A 27,323-nucleotide genomic window follows, 5' to 3' on the forward strand; every position below is an offset into this window, starting at 1 on the left:
GAAGAACATTTTCCCCGCAATGTCGATCAGTGGAAAATATGAGGTGATGATGGTCGAAGAGGACAATAACATTCTCGATCATTTAAGACAACCATGGGGAAATGTTTGTCGTGTTCATGGTGGAGTTTTTGTTGCTCTTATGATCACATGCCTTAACAAATTTGATTTTCCATGTTATTTCGATGATGTTAACATGGTATAACGAAGCGGCTTCATATGTGCTCGACTAGCTTCATCGACAAACTATACAAAGTTCAGCATGTTTCTCATCATATAGGAAACCGTTCTATTATAACCGTCACACCCACTACCACAGACACAGAAACGCTAGCAGCAGAAATTGTCATCTACGTCATGTAGCAGTAGCACGATCATAACGTCGGGTGTTTAAACCAATCAACCACCAAATATATGAACCTCACTTGTTTAAGAAGTTATTGACACTTATCAAGGTACTTATAAAGCAAGTTTTACGAGCCTTGATTCTTGGGATCCTACTTGCTGGATATGCAGCCAAATGCGGAGTTTCTACCATCAAACATTGTTGACTCAAAGTTTACTATATTTGGTTGTTTGATTTCCAGATTAGCATTTTGGTCCTAAAGTCTCTCTGAAACTTTTCTCTTGAACCTTGAACTCAATTATGACAACTACACAACCAACACACGAAGGAAATCTGGACAACTCATAAATGCTGGCAAAAATTTTCTTGTGAAGAGAGGTTAGAGACTTTTCAGGCTCTTCCGAGGTCAGAGGCCTAGTAGTTTCCATTGTCATGAACAGGAAGGTGGGAGGCTGATTCCCACCTCTGGATTTGAAGTAGGGACAAAGGTTACATGAAAAATGTGCCAATTTCAAATAAATGAATTTCAGTCTGAAAGGAGCTTACATTTCAGATTCGAAGCCAATGTTCCAGAATCCTTCAGGAGTCATTGGAGGAACATATTTATACCTATGCCGGGACACACCATCATGATGCTCACAGCGGAAATTCCTCTTATTATTGTCGTTATCTTTGCTTTCATCATCAGGGAGAACAGCATCATAAAATTTCTTGCACTGCCTGCACTCGATTCCTTTTAGATTTTCCCGCTCGGCTTTCCTTCTTACAGGTTCCACAAATTTAAAACTTTGTCTGCCAGCAGAAGGTGCTACCACTTGCTGCTTCTTAGGACAAGGATCAACATTCATGTCCTGTGTCTCATCATCTGAGAAGCTTCGATCTATTTCCTTCATATTATGGGCTGGAGAATCTTGATGTTCTTCATTTGCAGCTTCATTTAAGTTCCTTTTAACGTTCTCGAAAGGTGTATTCAGAAAATCATCATGAGGATCAGGCCCTCCTAAAGGTTGATTGGACCTAGTATCTCTCCAATCTGATGCGTTGCGCTTTGTGCCCACTGCGGCCGTGGATTTTTCACCAAGTTGACATTTTGATGCAACGTACTTTGAGCTGGCTGAGAGGGAACGTAAGTTTTTTATCGGTTCAACCCCTTTGTCAGCCTCTAAGCAATCTTCAACGCTGATCTCCTCTGTCACTTTCACCCCAAAACCAAAAGCAGCAGGATTCAGATCACTGTTTTCAAGGCCTGCAATACAAGGTAAAGTGCTCATTAGAAGGGTTGCGGCAAGTAGTTTGATCACTGAGGAGTTTGATTGTCGCCTCCATGGACACGCACTGTTCACAACCCAGGATTCTATTTTATCATCAGGGTTTAAAAGACACCCATTACAGGGGGTGGGACCCCGCAACTAAAGAATGAAAAAAAGGAGGATCTTTTACTGCCAAGTCCATGCAACTTCAACGCCCGTGCAAGAATGCTTCAACAAACATCTCCACTTATATACCTAAATAGTACAAGGAGTCATGATCGAAAAACTTCTTAACTCTAAATCCGGATGTGAAGACGGAATGACTGTTTCAGTAAAGCCCAGTAAAAGCTATTCAAAGTCATTGTTATGCACTACCAGGATAAAAAAAGAACATGAAGCCTTACAGGATGCGGTAGGTTGATTCTGCTGGCACCTCAATATGTCCTCTTCCTCAAATGACTTGCTTTGTGGAAGTTTATCCTCATTCACAAGACCAAGCTTTGTACGAAGGTAATTGTTCTGAGACTTCAACCTTTTATAGGCATCAAACAAATCCTTTTTTTTCTTCCTCTCAGACGATAGCTCTGAAGTTTTACATTTAACCAGTTGAAGTAGATTCTCTTCCGAACCTCCTTCAGTAATATCGCTGCTCTTTTGTCGAAGACATGCCTGCAATTCATTCACCTTCTCCTCTAGATTCTTCACCTTGCACAATAAAATTTGTCTCTCTTCAAATTGCTGTGATTCTTTCTCATTAATCATACCGTCTAAATGACCTGAATTACTCTTTTCAGGCAATTCTTTGTTCAATTTCCCTCCCACCTCTTCTTTGGCCTTTCTCCTAAGCTCTCCCTCAAGCTCGCTTATTTTCTCCTCCAAGCATTTTGATCTGGTCATCATTACATCTTTTTCCCTTTCGCAATTAAGCAACAGCTGCTCTCGATCTAAAACTTCAGACGCTTGAAATTCCATCTTCTTCATTAAATTTGCTTGCAAGTCTTTTCCCCTGATTACTTCCTCAGTTTTCTTTCCGACTTCTTCTTTAAGTGCCTTAACCATATTTTCCAGATTTTCTTGCTTAGTAAGAAGGGCTCTTGTCTTTTCTTCTTGCTCTTTTGTTTCTTTCCCTTTGATAGCTAATGCAGAAGCATTCGATTGAACTAACTGGAGTAACTTTTTCTGGAGATCTATGCCCTCATCAATTTCCTTAGTCTTTTGTTGAAGCTCAGATTCAAGCTCATCAATTTTAAGTTGCCGGTTCTCCTGTTCATCAGCCATCTCCTTCAACCTCTCTTCCTGTTCCTTAGACAGCTTCGCCATTTCCTTTCTGAGAGACTGGTTTTCTTTGCTGACCTGCTGCTTTTCCAGCAAAAGTTTTTCTGTTCGAAGTAACAGATTACTTTCGTTCTCTTTCCATGTATTCTCAGCTGCTTCCATGGCCTCTGAGTAAATTTTCTGCAAGCTTCTGGATTTCGACTGGAAATTTGGGTAAAGTTGACTGCAGAATATATATTCTATCTGAGATATTCTGTCCTTAGCTTCCTGAATGGTGGCGACCAATATAGTGCTAAGGCCTGATACATACTTAACATCATCATGGTCTAAGGAAATCCCTACTTTCGGAGAGTTATTGTCGCATTTGTCCATCTAGAGAGACAGAGAATGTTAAGCATACGAGCAGTCAAGAACATAAAATTGGAGAAAAAAGACATCAATCAACACATGCAGGGTACTGCCACTAGTTGAACTCTTCGTCACACAAAGCTATAGGAAGCATCCTAAGCTGCAAAGCTTGTAACAACATGCTCAAACAAGTCAGAAACAGGCCAAGTCGAGGTTCGAAAATGTAGGAAGTCACTACAACAAATGCTTCGGATGGGACTACCAATCAGCCATATATCCGCATCGTGCAGACCTCGAATAAATTTGAGAGCGAGAGCGATATTTGCTGCCTAAAAAATGATAGTTTCACAGGCCTAGTGTCACTTGGTGGATTCGCACATTTTATAATATTGAATCACAGTCCATGACGTGCCACTTCATTTATAGAGGCAAGAATATCAACCACATTTGGATGCTCTAATGTCCACATTTCACATGCTCGTATAATACTATGGAAGAGCAGCTAACTCCAGCTGATTGCGGGAGAAAAGAGAAGCACCTGAGATGAGAAACAGGGAGGAGGAAGAACAAGGAAAGACAGAAGGGAAAGACAAATTTTGAAAGGAATGAATGCGTGCCAATTTCCCTCACAATCTCATTCATTGGCAAGACAATGCATATGCCAGTGCACCAAATAAGGTACTCGCAACTTAGACAACTACGGTTGAGCTAAGACACTCAGTCGCGAGAAGAAAGAAGCGGACCGTGGGAGTGCGGAGAAAAGCTTCCATCCTTTCTACAGCTGAGCACAGGATTGCTAGAGGAGAACGCTATACATCGCCGCCGATCCCCGAATCAGGAAGAAACAGATCCGAATCAAAACCCTAGCGGAAGGAAGAGGAAGACTGCCTCAGCGTTGGGGCTCGTTGTTGTCAACGCCAAATGCCTATACTTCTATTAGAAGCGGGAAACGTGGAATTTCCCTCTTCCTCCGACTAAAAAGAAATCGAGGAATTGCCTATCTATCATCGGGCGATTAACAAGCGCCGGTCGAAGATCCGCGATCCAGAAATAGGTTAGCGCGCGGAGGAAGCAAGCTAACTACAGCCGATTGCGGGAAAAAAGGAAGAACACGAAGGAGATGGGAAACTCACCGGCGGCAGCGGCGGCGGCAACGATGCGGAGAGGAGGATGGTTTTGATCGGAGAACGGGGCAGGGTAAAAATGGAGCTGGAAGGAGAGGAAGCAGCATACGAGATTCAGTCAGGAGTTGGCGGCATTTTCAAAAGCTTTCCCGGTAAGATACAGTTCAGGGGAGCTTCCGAGAAGATGAAGATGAAACGGTGAATGGGCCGAGCAGAATTAAGAGACGGTGGTACTGGGCCCGTTCACCGGAGCCCAATACCATAGTGGGCTTTGTCCGTCTTCTCTCGAATAGACTTTACGTCTGCTTTTCGGCTTTGCTGCACCCTGCAAGGCAAAGAGGCAAAGAGGCAAAGGCAAAGCACAAACGGCAGAATGCAATAAGCAAAAAGCGTGTGGTGTTTTTGTACATTTCCTTTTCGAGCATTTCGCAATTTCTTCTTGGTTGGGTTCGTCGCAATCTCTCGCGAATACGACCCCCCCGGCGGCACCAAATCTCTCTCTCTCTCCCTCCCCGCGTTACCCAGTGGGCTGGGCGGGACTCCGTAGATGCCGCCACCGCCGCAGCCTCAGCCTCAGCCGCACGCCCCTCGTCTCTTCGCTTCGCTTCCTTCTTCCCCCCTTCCTCCCGTCCCAGGGTTTCCCCTCCACCGCCTGATTCCTGGTACCTAACTGCTCCTCCCTCCCCCTCCGTTTCTCTTCCGCCTCTTTGTTCTAGGGTTCGATCGCCGGATTGCGGCCGCTGGGAAGCATGGATCGACTCGATGATCGCACCTTCAACGTCAACTTCAGTGGCGAGGGTGCTACCCGTCTCTGGGACACCGTCAAGCTCAAGCTCAAGGAGTTCATGCCTGATTACGCCGACGACACTCTTGTGGTCTCTCTCTCTCTCTCTCTCTCTCTCTCGCTCTATTGCCCTTCTCTGCCCGTTCTGTTGTATCTCCTCCGTCGAACCACTTCGTTTTCGTCTCGAATGCTAGTGCTCGATTTAGAATTGTGACTGGGGCGTTACGCATTACTGCTTCGGACATGTCGTGTAGGGAATTCGTTAGCTGATTAACTGCCTCTTCATTTCCATAGATGTTTGGACACCGGGATAGCTTTGCAGATTCATCTTCTGGTTTGTCGTCCTCGTCCTCGTCGTCGTCACAGGCCCTGTGTCATTCTAGAGTTAACGCTTCTCGTACTGTCTTGATGTGATATTGCAATCCAGATTTCGGTCTTTCCTTGTTTCCTCTCGACAGATATTTCGTATCTCTACCTGGTTATCCTATTCCCACTTTGGTGTTCTGGCTGTTGCGCCGCAACTTCATGGCATTCTTGATCTCAGTACATTGATTTTATCAAACTAGGGTTGATGACCCCAAGCTCATCTTCTAGCTATACACATTCCCGTTTTCAATTACAACCATGGTGGCTGAATGTTGTTGTTTAACTTGTCGATCTGCTTTGGCAGGAATACGTTGTTGTCTTATTGAGGAATGGCAGGCGAAAAGAGGAAGCAAGGAATGAGTTGGATGTTTTCTTGGGAGATGATAGCGATTCTTTCATTTCTTGGTAGCCTTTATTTTCTTCCTTTAGATACTGTCAATCCGTGCAACTGACTAGTTTCCCCCACATCTCCCCCTGACAGGCTGACACGATGTTTTCCCTTTTCTTGTGTCAGGTTATGGGATCATTTGGCCAATAATTTGGATCTGTACATAAAGCCTGAGGAACCTGACGTCAATGATATACATGAAAAACCGTTGTCAGAGGAACTACCCGATGGAGCAGTTTCTCAAAACCTAGATCCTGAACCTGAAAAGGGAAAATCGAGTAACTTATTGAGAAGCCGTCGCAATAGGGAATGGAAAGGACTAATGGGGGATGCCGGTGAACCGCCTCCTCTCAGGAGCTCAGAGAGCAGGCATATACATGAGGAGGCAAAATCTCACCACAGGGACGATCGCGCGAGAAGATCCAATTCTCCCCAACAAGCAATGCAGCGGAAAAGGAGTCGACTGGATGAGCGGCAGCATATGAAGGTGTGATTTCTGAGCTTCAGTTTTGCACGTTACTCAACAATCTTATGCAAGTTAAAGCAGCTGTCTTGGCTTTTGCTTGCTTTTCCTGAATAATTATGTTGATCGACTAGCATGTCGGGTGTGCCTATCCATTGTTGTAGCCGAAGGTAGCTTATTTCCATATCTTGCATAGCCTACTCGTGAACAGTAATGTCAAAGTTATGACTGTTGTTGCAAAATTCCATTTTTTTGGCCTTATGTAATCAATTTGCATATTTGCATGGAGCTAATTTGAGGATATGTTGTCAGTTAACACTAAGTTTTTTTTTTTCCTCGAGTAGTTAACACTAAGCTTGAGTAGTGTAAATTTGCATTGTCAGCGGTGTTAATCTCTCGGAGCCATGGTTCCTTTCAAATTCAAACCATGTGTCTTGCCCCTATTTCTGATTTTTTAGGTTTCCTGCCTTTCTTTTTATCATCTCTGCCATCTTTCTTGACTTGAGGGCTGAAGGAACTGAAATGATGTGCTTGATTCTGTGATGCAATTGCAATCATATACATTTCCATGTTGTACTTCATGCTCTGCTTTCCTCTCTTTTGCATTCTTCCAACAGTTTTTCAAAGGACCGTTTTACTGACTGTAAATTGGATCGGCATTGTACTCAGGCTAAAGATCATCCACTGCAGACTGAAGGGGTTATCTTATAAGAATCATCTGCAGTGGCTGAATTTTCTTTTCGTATGCATATTGGCACCCCTTTATGCCTCCTTAATGAGAATTTACACTTCTAAAATATAGAAATAGGAGAGAGACATTTATGAATTGAAACTTTTCATTTAAATAACACTCCTATGGTAATTGTCTCAAACATTCTTTAGTTACGTTTAGATGCAGTTATTTCTGTTCATATAGGTAGTGAGCTTGTCATTTTTCTTTAGTGTGCGGTTCATTTGCTCCATAGGCTAGTTTTTGCAGTACCGGCAATCTACAGTGTTAAGATGTTATTTAATAAATCTATCTTCTCTGCTTATGACATAAATGATCTCTGTTATGCGCTATCGATTGTTCTGCCCTTCAATCGTTCTTCTAGATTGCCAGTGGCCAAAAGTTCATTGTCATTATCCCTCTCATGCAATGTGGAGCCTGCCTATGCACAACCCCCAATTATGTGGGGAGGGTTTATCCTACCACAGTGTCTAATAGGTTCTCAGGTTGTGGTCTTTGCCTTGAATTATGAACTTATAATTTATAAACTGATGATCGAGTCGATGCCATGATTATGGGTTCATTCCATACTGGACCGGCCCCGGTTAGAACCTCTAAGGTGTCCAAATGGATATATACGTACGCAAGGTAGGTAATCAAACAAGAAAGAAGATGAGTTCTTCTTTCCTTTATCACTTAGGAGCCGTGCGAGTTGAAAGTCTCATGCACGGTTTTCGTTCGCTAATGATCTTAGTCGAATGAGCCCATTGAATAGAGGGTAGGGGTTTGGATTGTGTATCGATGTGGATTCCGGACTGGGGCATTAAATGAAGACTTGAAAGTTGCTTTAGAATAAATCCATTTTTTCTATGGGAAAAAATTTCTCAAAATGGAGGAATTACGCATCCAATACAAAAAAGATTTTTTCGATTGGACATTTACTCAGGAAAACAAAGAAGGGATCCGCCTCGAATCAAACGATTTTTCCTTTCTTTTCTACACGGAGATCTTGCATACTATTAGAGCTAAGTAGTTACTTTCTTACCTTGCTTACCTTTTGGACTATAGGAGTTATCGAATTGACTTAGTGAATCTTCCTGGGCCCGCTTTTTAATTATCTCTCCTTATTTGGGACCCTATTCAACTCTTTTAGCTTCTATTGAATCAAGGAATGGGTTTGATTGTCCATCTTTTTTATTAGTTTGCTTGCAATGGTGCTGCTCTTCAAACGCTCTTCCATTTCTGTCATGCCTTTCATTTCCCTATCGAATAGGCTTCCTATTCACAGTGGACAGTATTTTTTCAGTGGATCATGCAAATTTTCTGGGGATATATCTATTAAATAATAAAATTTTAAAGTTTTGCTTCTTACTCTCCTTTCAAGAGTTACTTTGCATGGCCTTTATATTTCTTGAGGAAATTTGATCTGATTTGCTTCTCAGCAGAGGGACTCGAACTCTCAAATCATTGATGCTCCTAGACGGTTGCTGCAATTTGCTGTGCGAGATGCTGTGGCAACTTCCCGACCTTCCGACTCTGCTGGAGAATCTACTTTGAAGCGACTTCGTTCTGTGGTTTCGACAGCCTCAGAAGATGTAGTTGATCGGCCTCCAAGAATCCGATCAGTCGCAAGGGTTCCAAATGCCATGGCGACTGTGATAAAAGCTGTGGCAGAAGCTGCCAGAGATGTGAGAAAAGTAAAACCTTCGGGAAATGTATTTGATAGACTTAGTCGTGCAGTGGAGGTTTCAGAGCCTGAGCTTGTTGGAGAAGTTGCTGCAGAAGAATTTGACGACTTTGACCAAACTGTGGAGCATACCGATTTAACTAAGCCTCAAAGACTGGATTATGATGAAAGCTATGATGGGGATATGAGGATGATGGAGAGGGAAAGCACTCTTGGATATGACTATAGATCAGACAATGAAGTGTATGATGAACTAAAAGTTACCGGGCACTCCAATCTTCCTCAGACTCACATACATGGTGGAAGCAGGCATGAAGATTCAATGATGATGCAGTACAGTATATCAGAGACCACTGAAGATGATATTAGCTTTAAACGGAACAAGAAGATGGAGCAACTGCCTGTGACAGCTAATTCTTCCCATAGGATGGCTAACATTCCTGTGAATGCAAATTCATGGCAGCCTCCTCATCAACAGGCTGGACATGATGCTACTAAGCTGGACAACCAGCACCCTCCACGTGGAAGTCTGGCAGTGGCAAAGAAATTTGATGGACAGGTCATAGGGAACAAGAAACACATCGCTGTTGTTAATGGAAATGTAAGATGCTTCTTCGAGTCTCCAATATTATTTTCTCCGAGTAGCGAGCATCTGTTAGCTGCTTATTCTTTGTGCTGAAATTGTTGGTCTCTGGGGTGTGAATGATCTACAGGCACAATCTACTGCAGATACTCCCAAAGAGTCTCAGAAAATGCTATCATCAACTCCGGGTGTGTTTTCATTTCTTTCCAATATTACCATTCTATCTATTTTATGGAATGCAAACTATTTGAATTGATCGTTCCATCAGGATTTGAGCAATCGAGCTTTCAATACGAGTTAATGCTATATATTTTCAGCTTCTGATTATTTTAAATTGGAAAGTTAGTTCAATTCTTGTTCTACTTTTTGAATTTTTTTATGTTTGCTAATTCGCAGGATTAAATTCAACAACTCGTTCTTTGGAGGACACTGATTCTCGGACTGTTTTTGTGAGCAATGTAATAATCGACTTTCTTTTGGTCCTTGGTAAATGTTTCCTTTTTCTCAGTAAGCTTCTCACTGATGGTCATTCATTCATGTACAGGTTCATACCGCTGCCACCAAGGATAGTCTTTCTCAGCACTTTAATAAATTTGGTGAAGTACTGAAAGTGATAATTAATACTGATGCAGCGACTGGACAACCAATAGGGTAAGCGGTTTGAATGCCTTTGCTGTCTCATTTTGGTGATTTGAACTTAAAGTTCTGCTAACTGTTGAGCAATATTATTTTCCTTTGTGTTTCTTACTTGGTGCACATTACTAAGCAGATCAGCTGTTGTGGAGTTCACGAAGAAAGAGGCAGCAGATGATGCACTTTCTTTGGATGGGTCCTCCTTTATGTCACGGGTTCTCAGGGTACTCATTCAGGATCCTATAGACTTGTCATATGCTATGATCAGTCTTAGTTTCTGTTGCAAACACGTAGTCATGTGAACCATATAGTGTCTGGCCACTGTTGATTGCATTTCTCTGCTAAACATCATTACGATTCCTTGAGCATGTTCTTGGTTCTTCATTTTGGTGGAGTATGAGGAACTATTCACAGTGCTAGCCTTGGCTACAAGCTGGCTATTGGTGAGTGTAGGGGAGTGTTACATGAAAGGCCCCGTCATATTTTGCTGACTGCTGCTGTTAAATGGGTAGAAGTTTCTTTAGTATGGGTGATCTTGTCGAGTGGTAACATTTAGTTATGAAGTGATGGGGCCCTGCTGTGTCTTTGGTGGATGCTCATTGGTCCATGTTTGGGGTCTATTATTGCGTCTCTTTAGCACTTTTATGGGGAAAATTCTTGTATTTAATTCTTCTCTTTCTCAAATACTTGCTTCTAGAAACTACTTTTTTTCTCTTTTGGTTATTCAATATGTTTTTTCGCAGGTTGTGAAGCGGAATACTACTCTTCAGAAGGTTTCTCCAATGACCTGGCCACGGCTTGTAAGGGCCTCTCCTTATGCAAGGTTTTCCAGAGCTCCTTTTTCAAGAGGAATTCCAGGTGCATTCCGGTCTCGTCTGCCTATCAGACCTGGTGCAAGGAGCTTGCAGTGGAAGCGGGATGCGCAGGGCACTCCTGCAGAAGGTGGGAGTAGTGTTGCTGCCAATAGCATCCCCTTTTTGGGTGCCCGGAAATTTACCTACGTGCGTACCGAGTCTAAACCTAGCGAGAACACTGGCGGAACATAGTTTGTCGGTAAAGTTGTGCTCGAGGAAGTTAATGGCGGAAAATGCCTCAACTTGTTTCTCTTCAAGACAATTAAAGCCGCAAAATCCAGTTCCATTTGAATGTGAAACACGTGCATTATACTTGCATGTTTAGTCAAGCTGTGTCATGAAGGGACATCATCTTTCTTGGGTCATACAAAGTTTTGATCTTCCAAGTGAAGGATATAGGGTTTCGGAAAGCGTTGATGCGATTTTGGCGGAAGTAATGTTTTCTTGGTAATTCACTGGCAGCTTGGTTGTATTCTTCCCAATTTATATGAAGAGACGAGATTGTATTATGTGAATAGGGATAGGGATTCGTAGGTCTCTTCGAGTTCTTGTTTTGATGTAAGGACTTGGCCCTGCTTCTTTGTTTTTAGACTTTATTGGACGGTTATAAAGTAGAAAGGTGTGAAAATAGAAAAAGAAAAGCATAGAGGAAGATGATATGCTGAAATGCTCGTTCATACATTGGAACGCCACTTCATGACAGCTCTCTACAAAACTTGGGAACGATTTCTCTCTTAATTTTGCCCTGCTTATTTACTCGATTGTAAGGCTGCTTGTACTCGTAATTACCTACGTGAGGTTTAACGGCTACAAGATGGCAGAAAGAAAATGCAATCTGGTGTGTTGGATGTGTTTGCTGAAATACAGTGCCATTCACACCGTATGTCGCGCATTCTTTAATCAGCTATGTGCATTTGGTAGTAACATTAGCTGCCATGTCACTGAAAACAAACTGTTCGGATCTCGGTCCACATTTATTGGTCCGTCTCAGCCGTGCATCATCCATTAGTACCGTGATATACATTCGGCATCTTGGGATGAGACTTGTTTAGCATGCGAGTTTTCTCGGATCTGCCGTATGTTAGCTGGAGGCAATTTGTTATATATCAGGGATCTAGTTGAGACTGAGAACGAGAACCGTCTCCACATTGTAGTCATTGCTTGTCTGGTGCCTTTTCACGACCATTGAGATACGAAGCTAAACGGATGGAGTTTGGTTCAGATGTGATGATCTCTGTGCGATCAAAGTTCCTACTTGCCACTCCAACCGGGACTTTCAGGGCAGGACGTTCTGTCAAGTGCAATGAGGAAACAGAGACGGTACAGCGAAAAGAAGATTTGCTGTCAAATTGCTAAAACCCTTTTATTGATCGAGGGGATCACAACCATCAGAGTTGGTAGACTTGGAATGGTTCGCCGAATCTAGCGCATAGACACTCAATGATACACCCTCGGAGTTGGTTCACCCACCTAAGCTGTAGTAAATATGCCCTTAAGTATAGAAAGGTCACCACGACCAACACATATATCATGCTTACCATATTTCAGTTCTCTTGATGAAATGGGACGACATGTTAAATATAGCGGATGAAGCATACATACTCATAAGGTCACGACCTTATAATCAGAAAATTCCGCCTTGGGAATATCAGCAAATTCCGCCTCACGTTATGGTGCCATGTCCATTTGATATGTAAGGACCATTTGCAAGATAGAGCGGTGCAAACTACAAAGAAGAAAAGGCTTAAGTCCAGAGTCTTGTCCGGTAGAAGGAGAGCAAACCACCATTAGAGTTGAGGGGCATGCCCATTGCCCAGCTGATGGGTCCAACCACCTTTAACCTCTACTCTTATACAATCATATCCAGTCACTGGAGAGTACTACCAAATGCCACTTCTGGGCAAACTCAAAAACAAAGACTAGGTGCTCCCCATTGAACACGCAATTATGTAAAGACATCATGTTTATGCCGATAGAATATAATCTATCAGCCTAAATGAACACTTAATTTATCTGCTTTTGGGAAGTTGCCACTGCAACTTAACTCATAAAAGAGAGACAGAGGAGACTTGGACATATACTGGCCCTCTACCAGCCTTGCGGAACACAGACAGAGATGACAAGAGTAACCATGAAAGGATGTAGGCAGCCATTGCATAAGGAACATTTTGACGTCTCACTACTGATAACTATAATAAAGAAGACTAGATATCACGCAACAACAGAGACAAGTGAATCGAATACCTAGGCATATCTACATCTACTGGCCAAAGGTTAATCCGGATCTTGCTACTTTACAATGAGGGCAACTAATTGGATGTCTAGGGAGATTGCATAACGGTTGGGCAATGTGTCCAGTCTAATGCTGCCACATCCAGCAAAACTGGACAGAAATATGCTAGGACCATGTATGCAGCCATATATTTGTCATCATCTTCAACTTTCACAACAACACGCTAGAGTAAAGTAAAGTAAAGTATAAGAAGACCATCTATCAGAAAGCACTACAATTTTTGACAGAATGAACCTGCCATTGCAAGTAGGGACTTGATTTTCAGGGCAACTTATTTATGGTTTCCACAACAGTCAGGGGCCACACATCAAAACCTCTGGCTCCTCTTACTCCTCACAAATTACGTAAGAGGGACGGGCCAGCCATTTGGTAAACCCATGAATTGTGTGCCGTGTGTAAATAGATACGAGAAGCCAGGGAAACAAAAAGGATGCCGAAAAACGAGAGAGAGAGAGAGAGAGAGAGAGAGATAGAGAGAGTGGGGTCACTTGGAGAGCAAAGTGAACAAGACACCTAAGGAGAGAGCCCCGGCACAGAAGTAGGAAACCCCACGAGCCCGGACGAAGAAGAGGTTCAAGCTCTTGGCAGCCTGAAGCGAGAGAGTGAGGATCTGGAGGCGACCGAGCTGCTCCATCTTGAAGAAGAAGAAGATGGGCTTCACGGACTGGCGGAGGAGGAAGGCGAGGGAGAAAGGGAAGCCGAAGGCGACGCAGCCGAGGAGGGAGGCCTCGAAGATGGGGGAGGAGCGAGTGAGGTAGGAGATCCAAGCGCCGAGGGCGAGCTGGAGGAGGCCCAGGGCGGCGACCGCCTTGCTGGAGCTGTACAGGGTCTTGATCAAACCCTCGAGCACCTGGCGGGTCTCGTTGGCCAGGGCGGAGGGGTCGCGCTCCACGGTGGGGCCCTCGATCTCCTGGTGCTTGAAGTTGGGGTTTTGGCTGGGGTACTCGGTCGGCTGTGGAGGCTTGTCGGAAGGGGAGGGAGAGGCGGTGGAGTAGGAGCAGGAGGAGCGAAGAGGAGGAGGTGGGAGGACATGGGGATGGTGGTGAGAGGGGAGGCGAGGGAAGGTCGGGGTTTGGGGGAACGGGCGGCTGTGGCGGTGCTGGTGGTGGTGGTGGTGGGGAACAGCAGACCGAGAGGGAGGAGAAGGGACGGGGTTAACGGCGGAGGATGGACGGAGGAGGGCGGCGGCGAGGAGCTTGATCTTCGACTCCCTGCACCTAGGGGCCAACAGAGCTGACATCGCCGCCTGCAGCAGACGAGATCGAAGGAAAGGGAAGGAAGGTAGGAAGGAAGGAGGCGGGGACTATTGGAGTGAAGGGAGTCGTGAGTCGTTTGTATTTGTTATTCGGGGAAGATGGGACAAATAATCTCTAAATTTTTACCTAATATATAACAGGATTTGTTCAATATGGTTCTTGATTTTTAGCTTAATGTCTAATGTGATCACTAAATATTTTGATACATGCTCAAATTAATCTATAAATTATATGAAAAATATTTAATATTGTACATGATATTAAATTAATTGAAGGATTACGTAATATAATTTATAGACTACGTTAAACAAGTACAAAAGTCCAGGGATAGAGGTGTCAATGGTTCGGTTCGATTTGGGTGTCTAGAAAAACCGAACTGAACCGAACCGTTTAGACGTGTGCTTGATCCGAACTGAAACATCACGCGAACCGAATATGATCCGAACTGAAAATGCGGTTCGGTTCGGATCAGTTTGGTTCGGTTTTCGGTTTTTCTTTTTTATCTTTTTTTGCACTTCTTCCCTTCCTCCTCCTCCTCTTCTTCTTCCGCTCTCTCTCTTCCCTTCTCTGTGAGACTGCTGCTTCTTTCTTCTTCCCGTCAAGAAGCAGGTCAATTGATGACCCGCCACCGAAAGGCCCCACCAGATCACCGGAGTCGGCCATGGACACTCGCCGGAGACCGAACTTCCGGCGACTGAACCCGCTCTAACAACAAACACCTCGGAGCCGCCGTCGCCGGCCCAGGTGGACTCGGTCTCGATGTCGGCATCGGCCGACGAGCTGACGGCCGACGCCGTGAACAAGCGCTACGAGCGGCTTGTCATGCTACGGCCAAAGGCCGTCAAGGGGAAGGGCGCGTGGTACTGGGCGCACCTCGAGCCCATGCTCGTCCACAACGCCGACACCGGCCTCACCAAGGCCGTGAAGCTCCGGCACTCCCTCTACGAGGCTGTCTTCTTCGCCTCCAACCCGTCGCGGACCGCCTCCGAGCACCTCAAGCGCGGCACCTGGCCCAACTTCAAGAAGCCAGAGAGAAAAATGTGTTTCGTCACTTTTTGGGAGATGATAATAATGTGAGGGAAGAGGAAGAGAGAGAATAAAGCAGGAAAGAGAGAGAGAGAGAGAGAGGAGAGCAGTTAGGAGAGAGTGCGAAGACAGAGGAAGAGAGAGAATAAAGTAAAAAAGTGAAAGAGAGAGAGAGAGAGAAAAGTGAGTGAGAGGTGAGCTGTAGTGAACAGCGAGATTGAGGAGAGAGAGCGCACGAAGCGAAGAAAAACACGTTAAAAAACAGAAATCCGAATCGATTTGAACCGAACCGAACCGAATCGTTATGTTAACTAAATTCATTTACTTATTATCCGAATCGAAATCGAACTGAACCGAAAATATATGAATTTTCAATTTGGTTCGTATCTCGATTCGATTTTTCGATTTGGTTCTGACACCCCTAATATTGAATACTAAGCTAAACTTTCAGATACCATATTGAATAAATTAAAAATTTAGAAATCATATTGGTTATTATACTAAAGATTAATGATCAATTTATGTCATTATCCTCCCTTGTTTTGAAGACATTGTGGACTGCATGGCTTTTAACTGGGCTTGGGCATGGGCTTGGATGGACACCCACAACAACATGAATTGCTTAATTGCTAACCCAACTTAATACAAGAAGAAAAACAAAGATCCAACAACCAATAAAAAAATTTGAAACCATGACGTTCACTTCGCTATCCCAGCATATATGCATATTGCACCGAAGCAATTATTCTCTTCTCCCGAATACCATCTCTCTCGATTTTCTGTTTCTTTTCCTGTTTTCTCAACGGTATCTAATGCAAGTGGTATGCGAGGAATGGCACGAGGGAGGCACCGACCAAAGAGCCGACCACGGGCAAGATAGCGGCAGCTGTGCCGGTGGGTGCGGGAGCAGGAGCCACCAAAGGCTCGGTGGCCACCGTGACGGCGCTCATGGAGGCTGCGGCGGCAGCGAAGAGAACTGCACATGCGATCTTCTTCATCTCCATGGTAAAGAGTTGATTAAGCAAGATCGACGACAACCGACAAAGGATACAACTCTTGGGAGATTGGTATCGCGCGTTTGAAAAAGAAAGAAGAGAGAAAAGAATGGCTAAAGGCTTCCGGCTATCCCGATTGGCAAGGACGCTTGTTGGAAATCGATGGGAATACCCATTTGAGAAACGTTGCGCATGCTCATGGATGTCGCCAAAAGCAAACCTTCATGAGATTTTAAATAGCAAAAGTGGGCTGGTTGTGTTCTTTCTTTTTTGTTTTTTTCTGGAGCAAGGTTTGGGATAAGCACTCTTCCAAGTGTTGCATACATAACAGAGACTATACATACACGTGCATCGTCCCTCTGGTTTTTGGGGCAGTAAGTATGGTGTTGAAAGCCATCTTGGCCCTAATGAAACAACAGAAGGGACTCCTGCATGTCGAATGAAGCCTGGCCGAAGAAGAGTCGAAGAGTCGAGTGTCACAAGGCCCATTGTCGCAGAATTACGTGAAGCCTGGTCGGTCGGCCTCGTTTAGAGAGGTCCATATTCTGCGAAGCCACGTAGGGTTTGATCAGACATGCATCGATCTTTGATTAATTATCTTTACGTCATATTCCTAAAAGCAGTAAGGTCGGACCAATATTCTTTCGGCGTGGCGTGGACTGGAGACACGTTTTTTTTTTACGGTAGTACTTTGGGAGCGCAAGTGGTCCTGAACTAAACTAAGAGTCAACGCAAACATCAATTAAAGAGAGGTCCACGACCAGATCTGATGCTTCGTCTCTTTACTTTACTAGTAGCCAAAGCAACTTCTCAACTCTCTCACCTCAACAACACAGAGAGACTCAGAGAGAGAGAGAGAGAGAGAGGCGAAATGGGGATTGATGTTGAGGTGGTGGAGCGTTGCGAGATCAGTCCACCACCGCCCTCCACCCAAGAGTTGGAAGAGAGAGAGGTGGGGCTGAGCATGATGGACGTCCCCTGGCTCTTCTTCTCTCCCACGCAGCCCCTCTTCTTCTACGCCTACCCACACTCTCTCTCCCACTTCACCTCCACCGCCCTCCCTCTCCTCAAGCTCTCCCTCTCCCGCTCCCTCCTCCACTCCTTCCCTCTCTCCGCCCGCCTCCGTCTCCACCCTCGCCCTCCCCTCCTCCTCCTCTGCTCCTCCCACACCGTCTCTCTCACTGTTGCTGCTGCTGCTGATGATGAGGATGTCTTTCGCCGTCTCTCCACCCACCACCCCAGAGACGCCGCCCTTTTCCACCCTCTGGTCCCTTCCTTGCCCCCCATTTCCAACTCCTCCTCCAGCCCCCCCGTCCCTCTGTTCGCCGCCCAAGTCACCGTCTTTCCCAACTCCGGCCTGTGCCTCGGGCTCGCCTGTCACCACGTCGTCGCCGATGCCCGAACCTTGAACCTCTTCCTCAAGGCCTGGGCCTCTCTCTCCCGCCAGCTTTCCTCTCCTGCTCCTCACCCGTCGCTCCGCGGGTTCTTCAGCGCTCCCCCCTGCTACGACCGGACGGTCCTCAGGGATCCACGGGGCCTGCTCCCCAGATTCCTCTTCGAGTGGTGGAGCTGCGAATGTCAGGCACCTTCATCACCAGTCAACGGTGCTGGTTTCCCCCACATGGTCCGATCCACTTTTGTTGTGGGCACCACTGAGATGGACAGCATCCGAAAATGGATCTTTTCTCGGTGCAGCTCCGGAAATCTGTCCCACCCACCCCATTTGTCTCCTTATGTTCTCACCTGTGCATTCCTTTGGGTCGTTTGCGTGAAAGCCCATCTCTCCCTTCAGGCCCACAACAATCCAAAACCCACCACCCATCGCGGCCCGGTTTACTTCGGATTCATTGCCGGCGGCCTCACCCGCTTGGGCTATCCGGTACCCGCTTCTTACTTCGGGAACTGTGTCGGGTTCGGTCGGGCGGAGGCCACAGTCCACGAACTGGTTGGAGAGAATGGCATTGTCGTCGCGGCGAACGCTCTAGGGAGCACGGTCAAGAGGTTGGACAAGGACCTCTTCGCAGATGCGGAGCGGTGGATCTCGGATTGGAGGGCCTTCTCTGAGTCGGAGCTCCACGTGACCGTCGCTGGGTCGCCCAAAGTGGACCTCTACGACATGGATTTCGGGTGGGGACGGCCCATGCAAATAGAGGATATATCGATTGATAAGAGCAAAGCCATTTCGTTGCACGAGAGCAGGGATGTGAAAGGTGGGATAGAAGTCGGGATAGTTCTGCCCAAGGCCACAATGGATGCCTTTGCCTCTCTCTTCAAGGCTGGTCTCAAGGTCATGAAGCAAACGACACTCCCAAATCCCAACTCATAGCTTCTGCCGTTTGGGCTCAACAAACGATTAATCTGGTCTAATTTCGACTTGGCCAGGTGTATCAACCTTTCCTCAAGGTCTCAAATGTGTTTGTGTTGGCATTCCATGGCTCCCTTGTGCTCGTGTGCTATTCTACGAATAAAGTGACCCTCGATCGTTTGGCATTTCACTTCCTTCTTGGTCATCCATTTACTTCCCTAGCAACGTTACATTCATTCTGTTATTCACGTTCCACCCTTTATAATTGTCAATAGAATTGAACCGAGATACACTAAGATAACTTCGAAAGCTTATTTGCTAAAGTGCAAATTAAAGCTGGTATTTTCACGAACAACAACATATGATTAACAATTAGGCATTTGCCAAAAGCAACCATTAGCAAATTATTGAATAAAATTCGGGTGTGATAGTCAAGTAAAGTCACATTAGACATAGTATTCATCCGAGTTAAACGAAACGTATTTAAATGAATCGGCCTCTCCTCAGTTTTATTTTTGTAGGAATTACGAAAATGCTCGGCTCAGACACCAAAAGGGGTCTTAGAATGGCCTTTACACTACTTGTTTCCCTTTGGAAATAGACCCCATTGGGATGCGATAGCTGCGTAGAGATTGCTAAAAACTTTGAACGAGCTATTATCTTAGCTCAATTGGACGGTACAGTTTTCCCTTCCATCTTTATGATGACTATCTGTTATTTATACATTGCAGCTCGATTTTCGCCATCCAATGTTTCTTGGCCGACCCATGCAAATCCAACCAGGTATGTGAGCCGTGATTCCTTGCCATTCCTTAGTCAAGATACTTACTATTAACCTAATCATTAGAGCGGTTCGCCATCGGATTAAAAGAGAATAATACCACGGCCACCGCCACTTGCAAGATGCGGAGGATTCCCCGCATTTTCAAAGGTCAACTTCTGCTCCTCCCAGATGCCATAACGGTTTTATCTTTTTCAAGCTGTTGGGATTGGGATTTTGCTAATGATCCATCATTTTCAGCGCACTCAGAAATGTTTTAATGACTTCACTTTGAAGCCAAATCAATATCACCACTAGACTTTTTTCACAAGTATCCCATTGCTCCGGACCGCGAGTGTCAGCAACAAATACCACACGCACAGATCAGAGCCAAATGGAGAAAACCATTCCCAACAAAAAACGTGTATATGCGTTCCCCATGTTTCTTCACCCCCTTATTCTTTTCCAGATACAATTTTACTTTATTGTAAAGATCTGCATATCCAAAGCATCCAAATTTTGAATCTGTTTCAACCTCCGAGGGCAGACAACTCCGCATCTGATGCAAACAAAAAGGAAGAGGTGTAAGAAAGAAATTTATACATCATACCTTGCTGCCCAGTAGGACCGCCTCAAATTACCCAGAATAAGAAATCGAGGACTAGAAGTTCTGCAAGGCCCACTTTATTCAACAAAGTCCAGGATACTTCAGAAACAAAGCTTGCCTCTTATTAAAGCCAAGCAGATTAGCAAAAACAATCCCCCCATAGTCTACACAATGGGACAGATAAGCACATATAATGCGAAAGTATCTCACGAATGTTGCTAAGAGCAACAACCACTGACAGAAGAAGCTTCTACAAACAACAAAGGACCTTCGCTATTTCTGTCTAACGACGAGAAAGCGACAAGCCTCATAGCAAGGGTGTATAGAGAACAAAGACTTAACTCTCCAGCAAGCCTTCACTTAAGTCCTCGCCCAAGCTTTAGAAAAGATCATCTTCACATTCAACATAAGCACCAGGCTAGTGTAGAAAAACGAGACATGCACACATGGACTTTGTATCACTTCAGACAGTAAAAGACATTTAACTCCTTGTGCCTCAAAAGCACAACAACAACGCAAACAACAGCTTTTATCTCCAGATAGAAAATAATCATCAAGCAGTCCATAGAGGCAGTTATGATTGGGGAAGCATAATGTTTTCTTATCAGTATCTCACAGAAATATATGGAGAACTGGAAAACCTAAAATTCAAACTCACCTCAACAACCAACGAAGAGATGCCATGCCAACAGTTAGGAAAATTCACAAATACTTCAAATAGGCATTCATGCTGCAAAAATGACGAAAACATTATCATTAACCTGTACAGACTTCTTGTTTTACACAAAAGCCAGTCTAACATCTGGCCAAAAAAAAATAAAGGCTAGTCTGATGTTGGAATCAAAATTCAGTAGTTAATGAAAACTCATTGGAACTTGTTACAACAAAAGGGATTATCGTACCATATGCCGGAAATAACGAATTAACTCACCCTTAGAATGTACTAATGGCACTGCTTAACTAATCCGTAGGTCACCAAGAAAGTCCGACAGCCTGGAGATATATTAAACTTGGTTAGCAGAAGCTAATACAAAATAAACAATTGAAGGCCAAAACTGAGCATTTAGAATTAGCAACTGGATGATAGTCAACAAAACATTGAAGAAAGACATAAAGAGCACTAATGAAAAACCTAATATCCTTGGCTATCACTGTTTGTCCATCTTCAGCTCCCAGATGCCTCAAAACAACTTCCTCCAGCCGTCCATCTCTGTATGCGTGCTGCAATCACATAACATCTATTACGTAGGTATTATGACAATCTGATTAAAGTCCATCACATGATAGCTGCAGATCTACTCAAATTGAAAAGGGACATCAACCAGTAAACGGCCATCAACCAACTGTCACATAGAAACTTTACACACACTACAATATAATAAAGACAAACCACCAAATTTCCATGTCTACAAGAATGCCAAATCACATAACAGTGCTAATCCAGTCAAAGCATCCTTCACTAATTAGCATAAATCCAGTAGAGGCACCAGTAAGTAGAATGCCCATTCCATAATTCATAGCTTCGTCAGCTCTCTCCCAATATATTCAGATAATATTAGCGAGATGCATGAATGTAAAGCAAAGGTTTCAAGATGCCTGCCGGCGGGGACACTAGGATTAAAATACAACCAAACAAACACTTGCAGAATCTCACATAGCTTGATTAATTTCCAATCATCTCCACAGAAATGTTAAGGAAATGTTTTTCCATGCCAATCAAACATCGGTGCATCACACCACTGACTTTAATCAAATCAAAAGCCCACACAAGTTAAAACCTAGTTCATGGTTCATAATTACAGAATTTGATAGGAACAGAAACAAACTACAAGCTTCATCTTCTTTTCTTATGCAAAAATGCCAGTTTGCCAAATATCAAATCCAACTTAATGACAACCGGCTAAAATCTGGAACTCAAGGACCTCTACTCCCTATCACTTGATGAATCACCCGAGTTAATCCCCAGTTGTGCCAATAAAAAAGCCATCTCCACAGGTGTTAAATCATCGTCATCGGTGTCTTCAACATTATAGAAATCCAAGTCTTCATCTCCCATAAGGCTCTCAAGAAAAAGTAAATGCTCAAAAACACCAAACATTGCATCCATATTTGCAGGATTGCGCCTGCGCCTGCGTCTGCGAGGAGGTGGCCTGTGATGTATCCATGTGTATGACCCTGGCTTGACCGTATGCTGGAAACAACAAACACGATACCCATTAGGGTATTATCCATTGCCTAAAGATCTTTGGGATGAGCGTACATTAAATGACAAGTACGTTCATAATTCTAACGACAGAAGTCAGACGAGGACAAGATTTCATCTTGACCACAACAATGCAACTAACTACTTAAGAGACAAGCTTGTTCTCTCTATAGGACCCAAAAGAATTATACATAGACACCACCACCTCTTCTTCCTCTTCTTTTCAAATATCAGCATTCAAATACACCAAAGTCAATGGGAGAAAATTGCATAATAATCAACAATAACTTGATCATCATACAACTCTTCCAGAGGAAAGGCCATTTTGACTGAAGTCTATCGAAATTGTTCAAATTCCAGAAAGAGGCTGTTATTAAACAAAGTCAGTGCAACAGAAACAAGAGAACTCCAACTTCAAGTTCTAAATAAATGGAAAACCGCTCTTCATCGGCAATATGAGGAGCAAACCAAGCCGGCAAGGGAGGATTGGAGGTTGCATATCCTAGTCAATCGGAAGAAGACTTAATTTTCAGCAATCAAACTCTACATAAGGATAATATAAAATATTACTTTCTAAATAACATTAGTCTCACACAATTAACAGTGTGGGTGTCTTGTCCTCTTTGACACCTTTCTGAAGCCTACTGAGTCATTTAGATGCACAGGGGAACGAGTTCAGGTATAAAGCTTAGAGCTGCATGGTGCTCCTAATGGCAAACATGGAAGAAAGAATATTTATTTTAATATTCACAAATCAAAAGTGCTACAAGTCAGATCATTAGTCTGCACCAAATGGCAAAAAGAAGCAGATATAGCACAGAAAAGCACGTCAGCCCAGTATCATTTTCAACTTTTCTAAGCAAAAAAGTTACTTATCCACTTTTGCTCCAATACTTGAATATTGTATAAGTAAAAAATATGAAAAAGTTAAACAGCCAACACGCATGTTAATATTGGTAATTTTTGAAGATTTTCGGGTACTATGCGTTAGATAAAAGTCACATTACAAGAGCTGCAATATTGGAAAGTAACAAGTTGACAGTCAGAATCATTCCAAACAGACACTTGGCTCGAACAAGATGGTTTCCCCCATAGTAAGACGCAACAACACCCATGCATAGACTATAAAATGGGGAAAAATGGACTAAAACAAACGAAGAACAACCACATATTTTCTCCACGTATGGTGTTGAGCACCAGGCATATCAATTGAATATCACAACATACAGATTACAAGAAATTCCTTGGCAAAGAACTCACTTAACAAATAGCCTATAAATTGGATGGTGCAAAATGCAGCTAACAGGAGATGCCTCTGCAAACAATATACAGCTGAAATAAAGACGCAGAGCTACATTAAAAACAGATGTGCTCATCTCCATGTTCACTTTACCAGCGAGCTATCTTCTTTTGAGAGAAACAACCAATACAGGCACCAAAAAGTGGAGAAAATGCATATCCTTTCACAATCGTCCGCAGGAGAAAGCAAGTAGGCCAAAAGATGAATTCCATCAAACAAGCCTCACTTAAAGTATACATAGGGCAAGGCAAGCACTGCAATAAAATCAGAATACTCTCAAGCTTGGAACTGCATTACCTTGTAAAAACAACTAGTCCCAAATGGGCAGTTTCCATCGCCAAAATTGAAGTGCTTACAATCAATTGACCTGCAAATTAGTAACAGGCTAGAGAAATCAATTCGAGAATAGAAGAAGAAAGGAAAGGAACGTGCGCAAGTTATGCAGAGCCACATGATTATGTTTTACAGAAAGTATTTTTATGCCTTGCAGTCAAGAAGCAGATCGTAAGCTTGTAGCATATTATGCAAATGACCAAAGTTTTCACCTATTACTGCTTGTAAATCTCAACAAATTCCAGACGAGATTTACTGGAACCAATCCAAAGATGACTAACAGACGGTCCACAGAAACCATAAAGCCATAAATATTCTTAGTTCACCTCATAACATACCAACGATAGGCCAACAAGAAACTGAAAATTTCTAAGCGAATATGTGTGTGTGTGGGTGGGTGGGATACTTTGATGTCCTTACTTGAGTTTGGCCTTGTAGTTGTCGATAATTTCCTGTTTTTCTTCTTTTGAGTTGTACCAAATGACACTGGGGATGACGAAGTAAGAAAGCTTGCGACAAATTGGGCAGGCCCTCAATGAACTATTCACGTCCATTCCAGTAGTTGGTGAGCTACTACGCCAGTTCCTGATGCACGTTATGCAAAACGCATGATCACATTCTGACAATATACCAAACTTCCTTTCAGCTGCAGTGGGTTTCGAAAGAACACGATCTAAGCATACACTGCATTCTATTTCTTGACTAAGTTTCAATGCCTCAAGCTGCTTTTGCTTTTTCTCACAAGTCTTCATATGCTCCTCTCTTTCTTCCGGTCTAAAAGGATGCAAGCAGTGTTTCCCACATGTTGGGCATAAATCTCCATGAATATGAGGGCAAGCTTCTCCACGAGGACAATCGCCGGCGGCAGCAAATGAGCATATAGACTGATCAGCTGGTCTGACAGTTCTAGACTCTATGAAGTCACTGCCATCAACATAATCATGCTGCTCAAAGCCTCGATTCCATGCAGGTTGGTTACGGGGGCCTAAAGGTCTACTTCGTGAAGTAACCTCTACAGAATTGGAGCTGGAATGGACCCCACTCCTAGAAGATAAGACTTGAGGAACAGACCCCGAAATGGGGGGCTGTGAGGAAGTTCTGGACGACGATGACGATGACGATGACGATAACGATGACAATGACGACGACGCACCGGACCATGGACGAGAAGCCTTAACGTGCTCATATCTGCATCGATTTCCATAAGTACATATTCCTTTCTGATAGAAGGTACATATCTGCGCAAAAATCAAGGGGATCAATAGCAAATACAGAGAATTGATTCAGGGCTAATTGTAAAAGCCTGTGGAAGCAGACGAGTACATTGTTCGTTGGAGCTGTCCAGTCATGTGAATACTCACAGTGCTCCCCTTTCAAACAAGCACCATGTGCAAAGAACTTGCAAAGAACTCTGCAAGCACAACTAGAGTCATAAGGCCATTTTCTCAGCCAAAGAAGGCTAAATGACAGAGTGGCTTCCGAAGAGCATCGCACAGTAATTAAGTCAAAGAAGAAACCACTTGCAGAACAGAATACAAAGAAGCAGATAGATTTTTTTTTTCATAACCAGATACACTGCAGCTTCATGATCTACGAGGTTGTCGATAAAACCGGCACCACCCTAGCTGGTCTTTTTTTTTTCTTTTTCTCAGGTACACACGTCTAATCCACCGGTGAACAAGAACCTCGCATCAATATCCAGAAGCCATTTCATGGCCATCCGACAAAATTCACAATCACAGGGCAGCCGAAATGCCCGAATTCAAGAGAACCCTGTCGCGCCTCGAACAAACCTAGCGTCAAGGCAAGAGATTTCCCACGCCTCGACCGAACCGACACTAAACACCTATAGCATTTCACACGCATCGATGCACCCATTTGGGAGAGAAAAAGGGCAAGAACGGATAAAGACAGCCTTTTTTTCTTTTTTCATTTATAAAACAATTAAGGGCACGTAATCACGAAGAAGGCTTATCGCCGGAGGAACAGAAGACTCAGTCATCAAAGACCACCGTTTGCAATCGGGAAAACAAGGAAGGGTGGCGAGCAAGCTGCCAATTACCATTCACCCACAGAGAGAAGCCGCAACAACAACAACAACAACAAGAACAACTACTAGTCTGGAAAGCCCGGGATGATCAGAGACAAAATGAATCCGCAAAAGAAGAGAAAGGAGCAGATTCACACCTCTTGGACATGACGGCGAGGATTTATATAAAATACACCAGCTTCTGGTATCTGCAGTATCTCTCTCTCTCTCTCCCTCCGTGTGCGATTTCGATCGGAAGATAGGAGAAGGACGATTGGATTGGATCCTTTGCTGAGGACTGAGGAGAGGAGGAAGAAGCGAAAATCGAGAATGAAAGGGAGACGCCCCTGCTTTTTTAGGGCTTTCCTCCTCCTCTTCCTCTTCCTCCTTCATTTTGGGCGGTGTCCCCCCTCCGCCCGTTGAACAACACCCTCACGCGTCGCTCCGCACGTGCGCGTGTCGTGTGGGTAACTCCCCCGTCAAGCACCCAAAAGAAAGCGGCATTTGCAATTTGCACTCTTTTTGCTAATTACCATTTGCAATTTTCTCTCTTCAAGTGATTCAAGTTAAGCCACCTCCCTGTATTTTTTCCTGTGGATTAAATTTCAGTTATATTAAGTGCCTGCTTGGACATGGACATCAATTTCGAAATGACGTGTTTCCCGATGCATGCGTTTCTTGATACGAAGCCTACAAAAACGATTGCCTTGTATCGCTTAAAATAATTAGTCAATTAAAATTGTTTTCATTACTGTCATTAATTAATGTCTAATCATTTTCGCGAACGGTAAAAATATTTTTCGTTCTTTCATTTATATAAGTTATACAAACGATCACTTTTAGGAAAATACTTTCGGAATCATTTACTTCCTGCAAAACAAATGAAAATCAAAGATAAATATGTGAACGTGTAACATCACGAGAAGAAATTTGAAAGTTGCCCTTGGTAGTTTTCTTTAGTTTCTTTCTTTCCTATGTTAATGATCGTACTCCAATAAGCGACCGATGGCGGATCTTGTTCTTTTTCTCGGTGGTATCTTTGCATTATGATTCATATTGATTTTAAATAATTAGGAATGTTTGAACTTTTCGACTCGACTAATACTCACCGACGAATTCGGTGAGTAACGTGGGCAATAATTTGACCGAGATTTTATGTATTACTAAGCATTGATAGGGTTTGATTATTCCACATAGAGTGCACATAGCACGTGTTGGCCCAAGTGAGTATTATTTTAAGTACCCCAAGAGTTCGCTAGAAGGTTCATCTTAATCAAATGTGAAGTAATTCTTGGGGAAAGATTGCAAGTGGTAATATCTAATACTCCATGATTGTTTCCATGATAGGTTGCATAATAATTCATAAAGAAGAATGTTAAGAGAAAACTATGGGCGTAATTGCTTTGATA

At 43.7% G+C, this 27,323-nt stretch overlaps 5 protein-coding genes across 7 annotated transcripts; 2 read left to right on the forward strand and 3 right to left on the reverse strand.

The window, feature by feature from the left end:
• Window positions 1-770: 770 nt before the first annotated feature.
• LOC115693462 (protein gamma response 1) lies at window positions 771-3,624 on the reverse strand. The gene is made up of 2 exons (XM_030620461.2): window positions 1,998-3,624; window positions 771-1,589 (listed from the first exon to the last, which is right to left on the reverse strand). Exons 1-2 carry the CDS (start codon window positions 3,238-3,240, stop codon window positions 886-888), a joined length of 1,947 nt encoding a protein of 648 aa, XP_030476321.1. The 5' UTR covers window positions 3,241-3,624; the 3' UTR covers window positions 771-885.
• A 1,073-nt stretch (window positions 3,625-4,697) lies between these two features.
• On the forward strand, window positions 4,698-11,486 carry LOC115693461 (uncharacterized). Of its 2 annotated transcripts, none has more exons than XM_030620458.2 (9): window positions 4,698-5,215; window positions 5,795-5,895; window positions 6,005-6,365; window positions 8,493-9,338; window positions 9,451-9,508; window positions 9,717-9,778; window positions 9,865-9,971; window positions 10,090-10,177; window positions 10,697-11,486. In XM_030620458.2, exons 1-9 carry the CDS (start codon window positions 5,090-5,092, stop codon window positions 10,997-10,999), a joined length of 2,052 nt encoding a protein of 683 aa, XP_030476318.1. In that variant the 5' UTR covers window positions 4,698-5,089; the 3' UTR covers window positions 11,000-11,486. The 2 variants fall into 2 exon arrangements, with proteins under 2 accessions (XP_030476318.1, XP_030476320.1); XM_030620460.2 differs by having other exon boundaries at window positions 4,699-5,215; window positions 8,496-9,338.
• Window positions 11,487-12,632: 1,146 nt separating this feature from the next.
• LOC115693464 (uncharacterized) lies at window positions 12,633-14,424 on the reverse strand. Its single transcript, XM_030620465.2, has one exon. The coding sequence runs from the start codon at window positions 14,338-14,340 to the stop codon at window positions 13,585-13,587; it is 756 nt and encodes a 251-aa protein (XP_030476325.1). The 5' UTR covers window positions 14,341-14,424; the 3' UTR covers window positions 12,633-13,584.
• A 2,770-nt stretch (window positions 14,425-17,194) lies between these two features.
• Window positions 17,195-18,867, forward strand: LOC115693466 (anthocyanidin 3-O-glucoside 6''-O-acyltransferase-like). The gene has a single exon (XM_030620467.2). It carries the CDS (start codon window positions 17,249-17,251, stop codon window positions 18,701-18,703), a length of 1,455 nt encoding a protein of 484 aa, XP_030476327.1. The 5' UTR covers window positions 17,195-17,248; the 3' UTR covers window positions 18,704-18,867.
• An 848-nt stretch (window positions 18,868-19,715) lies between these two features.
• On the reverse strand, window positions 19,716-26,219 carry LOC115693469 (putative RING-type E3 ubiquitin transferase C3H69). Of its 2 annotated transcripts, XM_030620475.2 has the most exons (8): window positions 26,073-26,219; window positions 25,209-25,296; window positions 24,306-25,123; window positions 23,850-23,919; window positions 21,182-21,270; window positions 20,981-21,042; window positions 20,708-20,779; window positions 19,716-20,001 (listed from the first exon to the last, which is right to left on the reverse strand). In XM_030620475.2, the coding sequence occupies exons 1-6, from the start codon at window positions 26,081-26,083 to the stop codon at window positions 21,006-21,008; spliced, it is 1,113 nt and encodes a 370-aa protein (XP_030476335.1). In that variant the 5' UTR covers window positions 26,084-26,219; the 3' UTR covers window positions 19,716-20,001; window positions 20,708-20,779; window positions 20,981-21,005. The 2 variants fall into 2 exon arrangements, with proteins under 2 accessions (XP_030476335.1, XP_030476330.1); XM_030620470.2 differs by lacking the exons at window positions 19,716-20,001; window positions 20,708-20,779; window positions 20,981-21,042; window positions 21,182-21,270 and adding an exon at window positions 21,694-22,240.
• Between the last annotated feature and the right edge of the window lie 1,104 nt (window positions 26,220-27,323).

This window comes from Syzygium oleosum, unplaced genomic scaffold (genome assembly GCF_021117445.2).
Source record: "Syzygium oleosum isolate NSW1041296 unplaced genomic scaffold, Sole_v2.1 Sole_v2.07, whole genome shotgun sequence".
Classification (NCBI taxonomy): domain Eukaryota; kingdom Viridiplantae; phylum Streptophyta; class Magnoliopsida; order Myrtales; family Myrtaceae; genus Syzygium; species Syzygium oleosum.

Bases quoted from the DNA above. Each gene is read 5' to 3' on its own strand.
- LOC115693462 (XM_030620461.2), bottom strand. From the start codon at position 3,240: ATGGACAAATGCGACAATAACTCTCCGAAAGTAGGGATTTCCTTAGAC. The intron at 1,590-1,997 runs GTAAGGCTTCAT...CTTGTATTGCAG, and splicing joins GAATCAACCTACCGCATCCT to GCCTTGAAAACAGTGATCTG.
- LOC115693461 (XM_030620458.2), top strand. From the start codon at position 5,090: ATGGATCGACTCGATGATCGCACCTTCAACGTCAACTTCAGTGGCGAG. The intron at 5,216-5,794 runs GTCTCTCTCTCT...CTGCTTTGGCAG, and splicing joins ACGCCGACGACACTCTTGTG to GAATACGTTGTTGTCTTATT. The intron at 9,972-10,089 runs GTAAGCGGTTTG...ATTACTAAGCAG, and splicing joins GCGACTGGACAACCAATAGG to ATCAGCTGTTGTGGAGTTCA.
- LOC115693464 (XM_030620465.2), bottom strand. From the start codon at position 14,340: ATGTCAGCTCTGTTGGCCCCTAGGTGCAGGGAGTCGAAGATCAAGCTC.
- LOC115693466 (XM_030620467.2), top strand. From the start codon at position 17,249: ATGGGGATTGATGTTGAGGTGGTGGAGCGTTGCGAGATCAGTCCACCA.
- LOC115693469 (XM_030620470.2), bottom strand. The intron at 25,124-25,208 runs GTACTCGTCTGC...ATTTTTGCGCAG, and splicing joins GGACAGCTCCAACGAACAAT to ATATGTACCTTCTATCAGAA. The intron at 22,241-23,849 runs GTAATGCAGTTC...TGTTGTTTCCAG, and splicing joins GGACTAGTTGTTTTTACAAG to CATACGGTCAAGCCAGGGTC.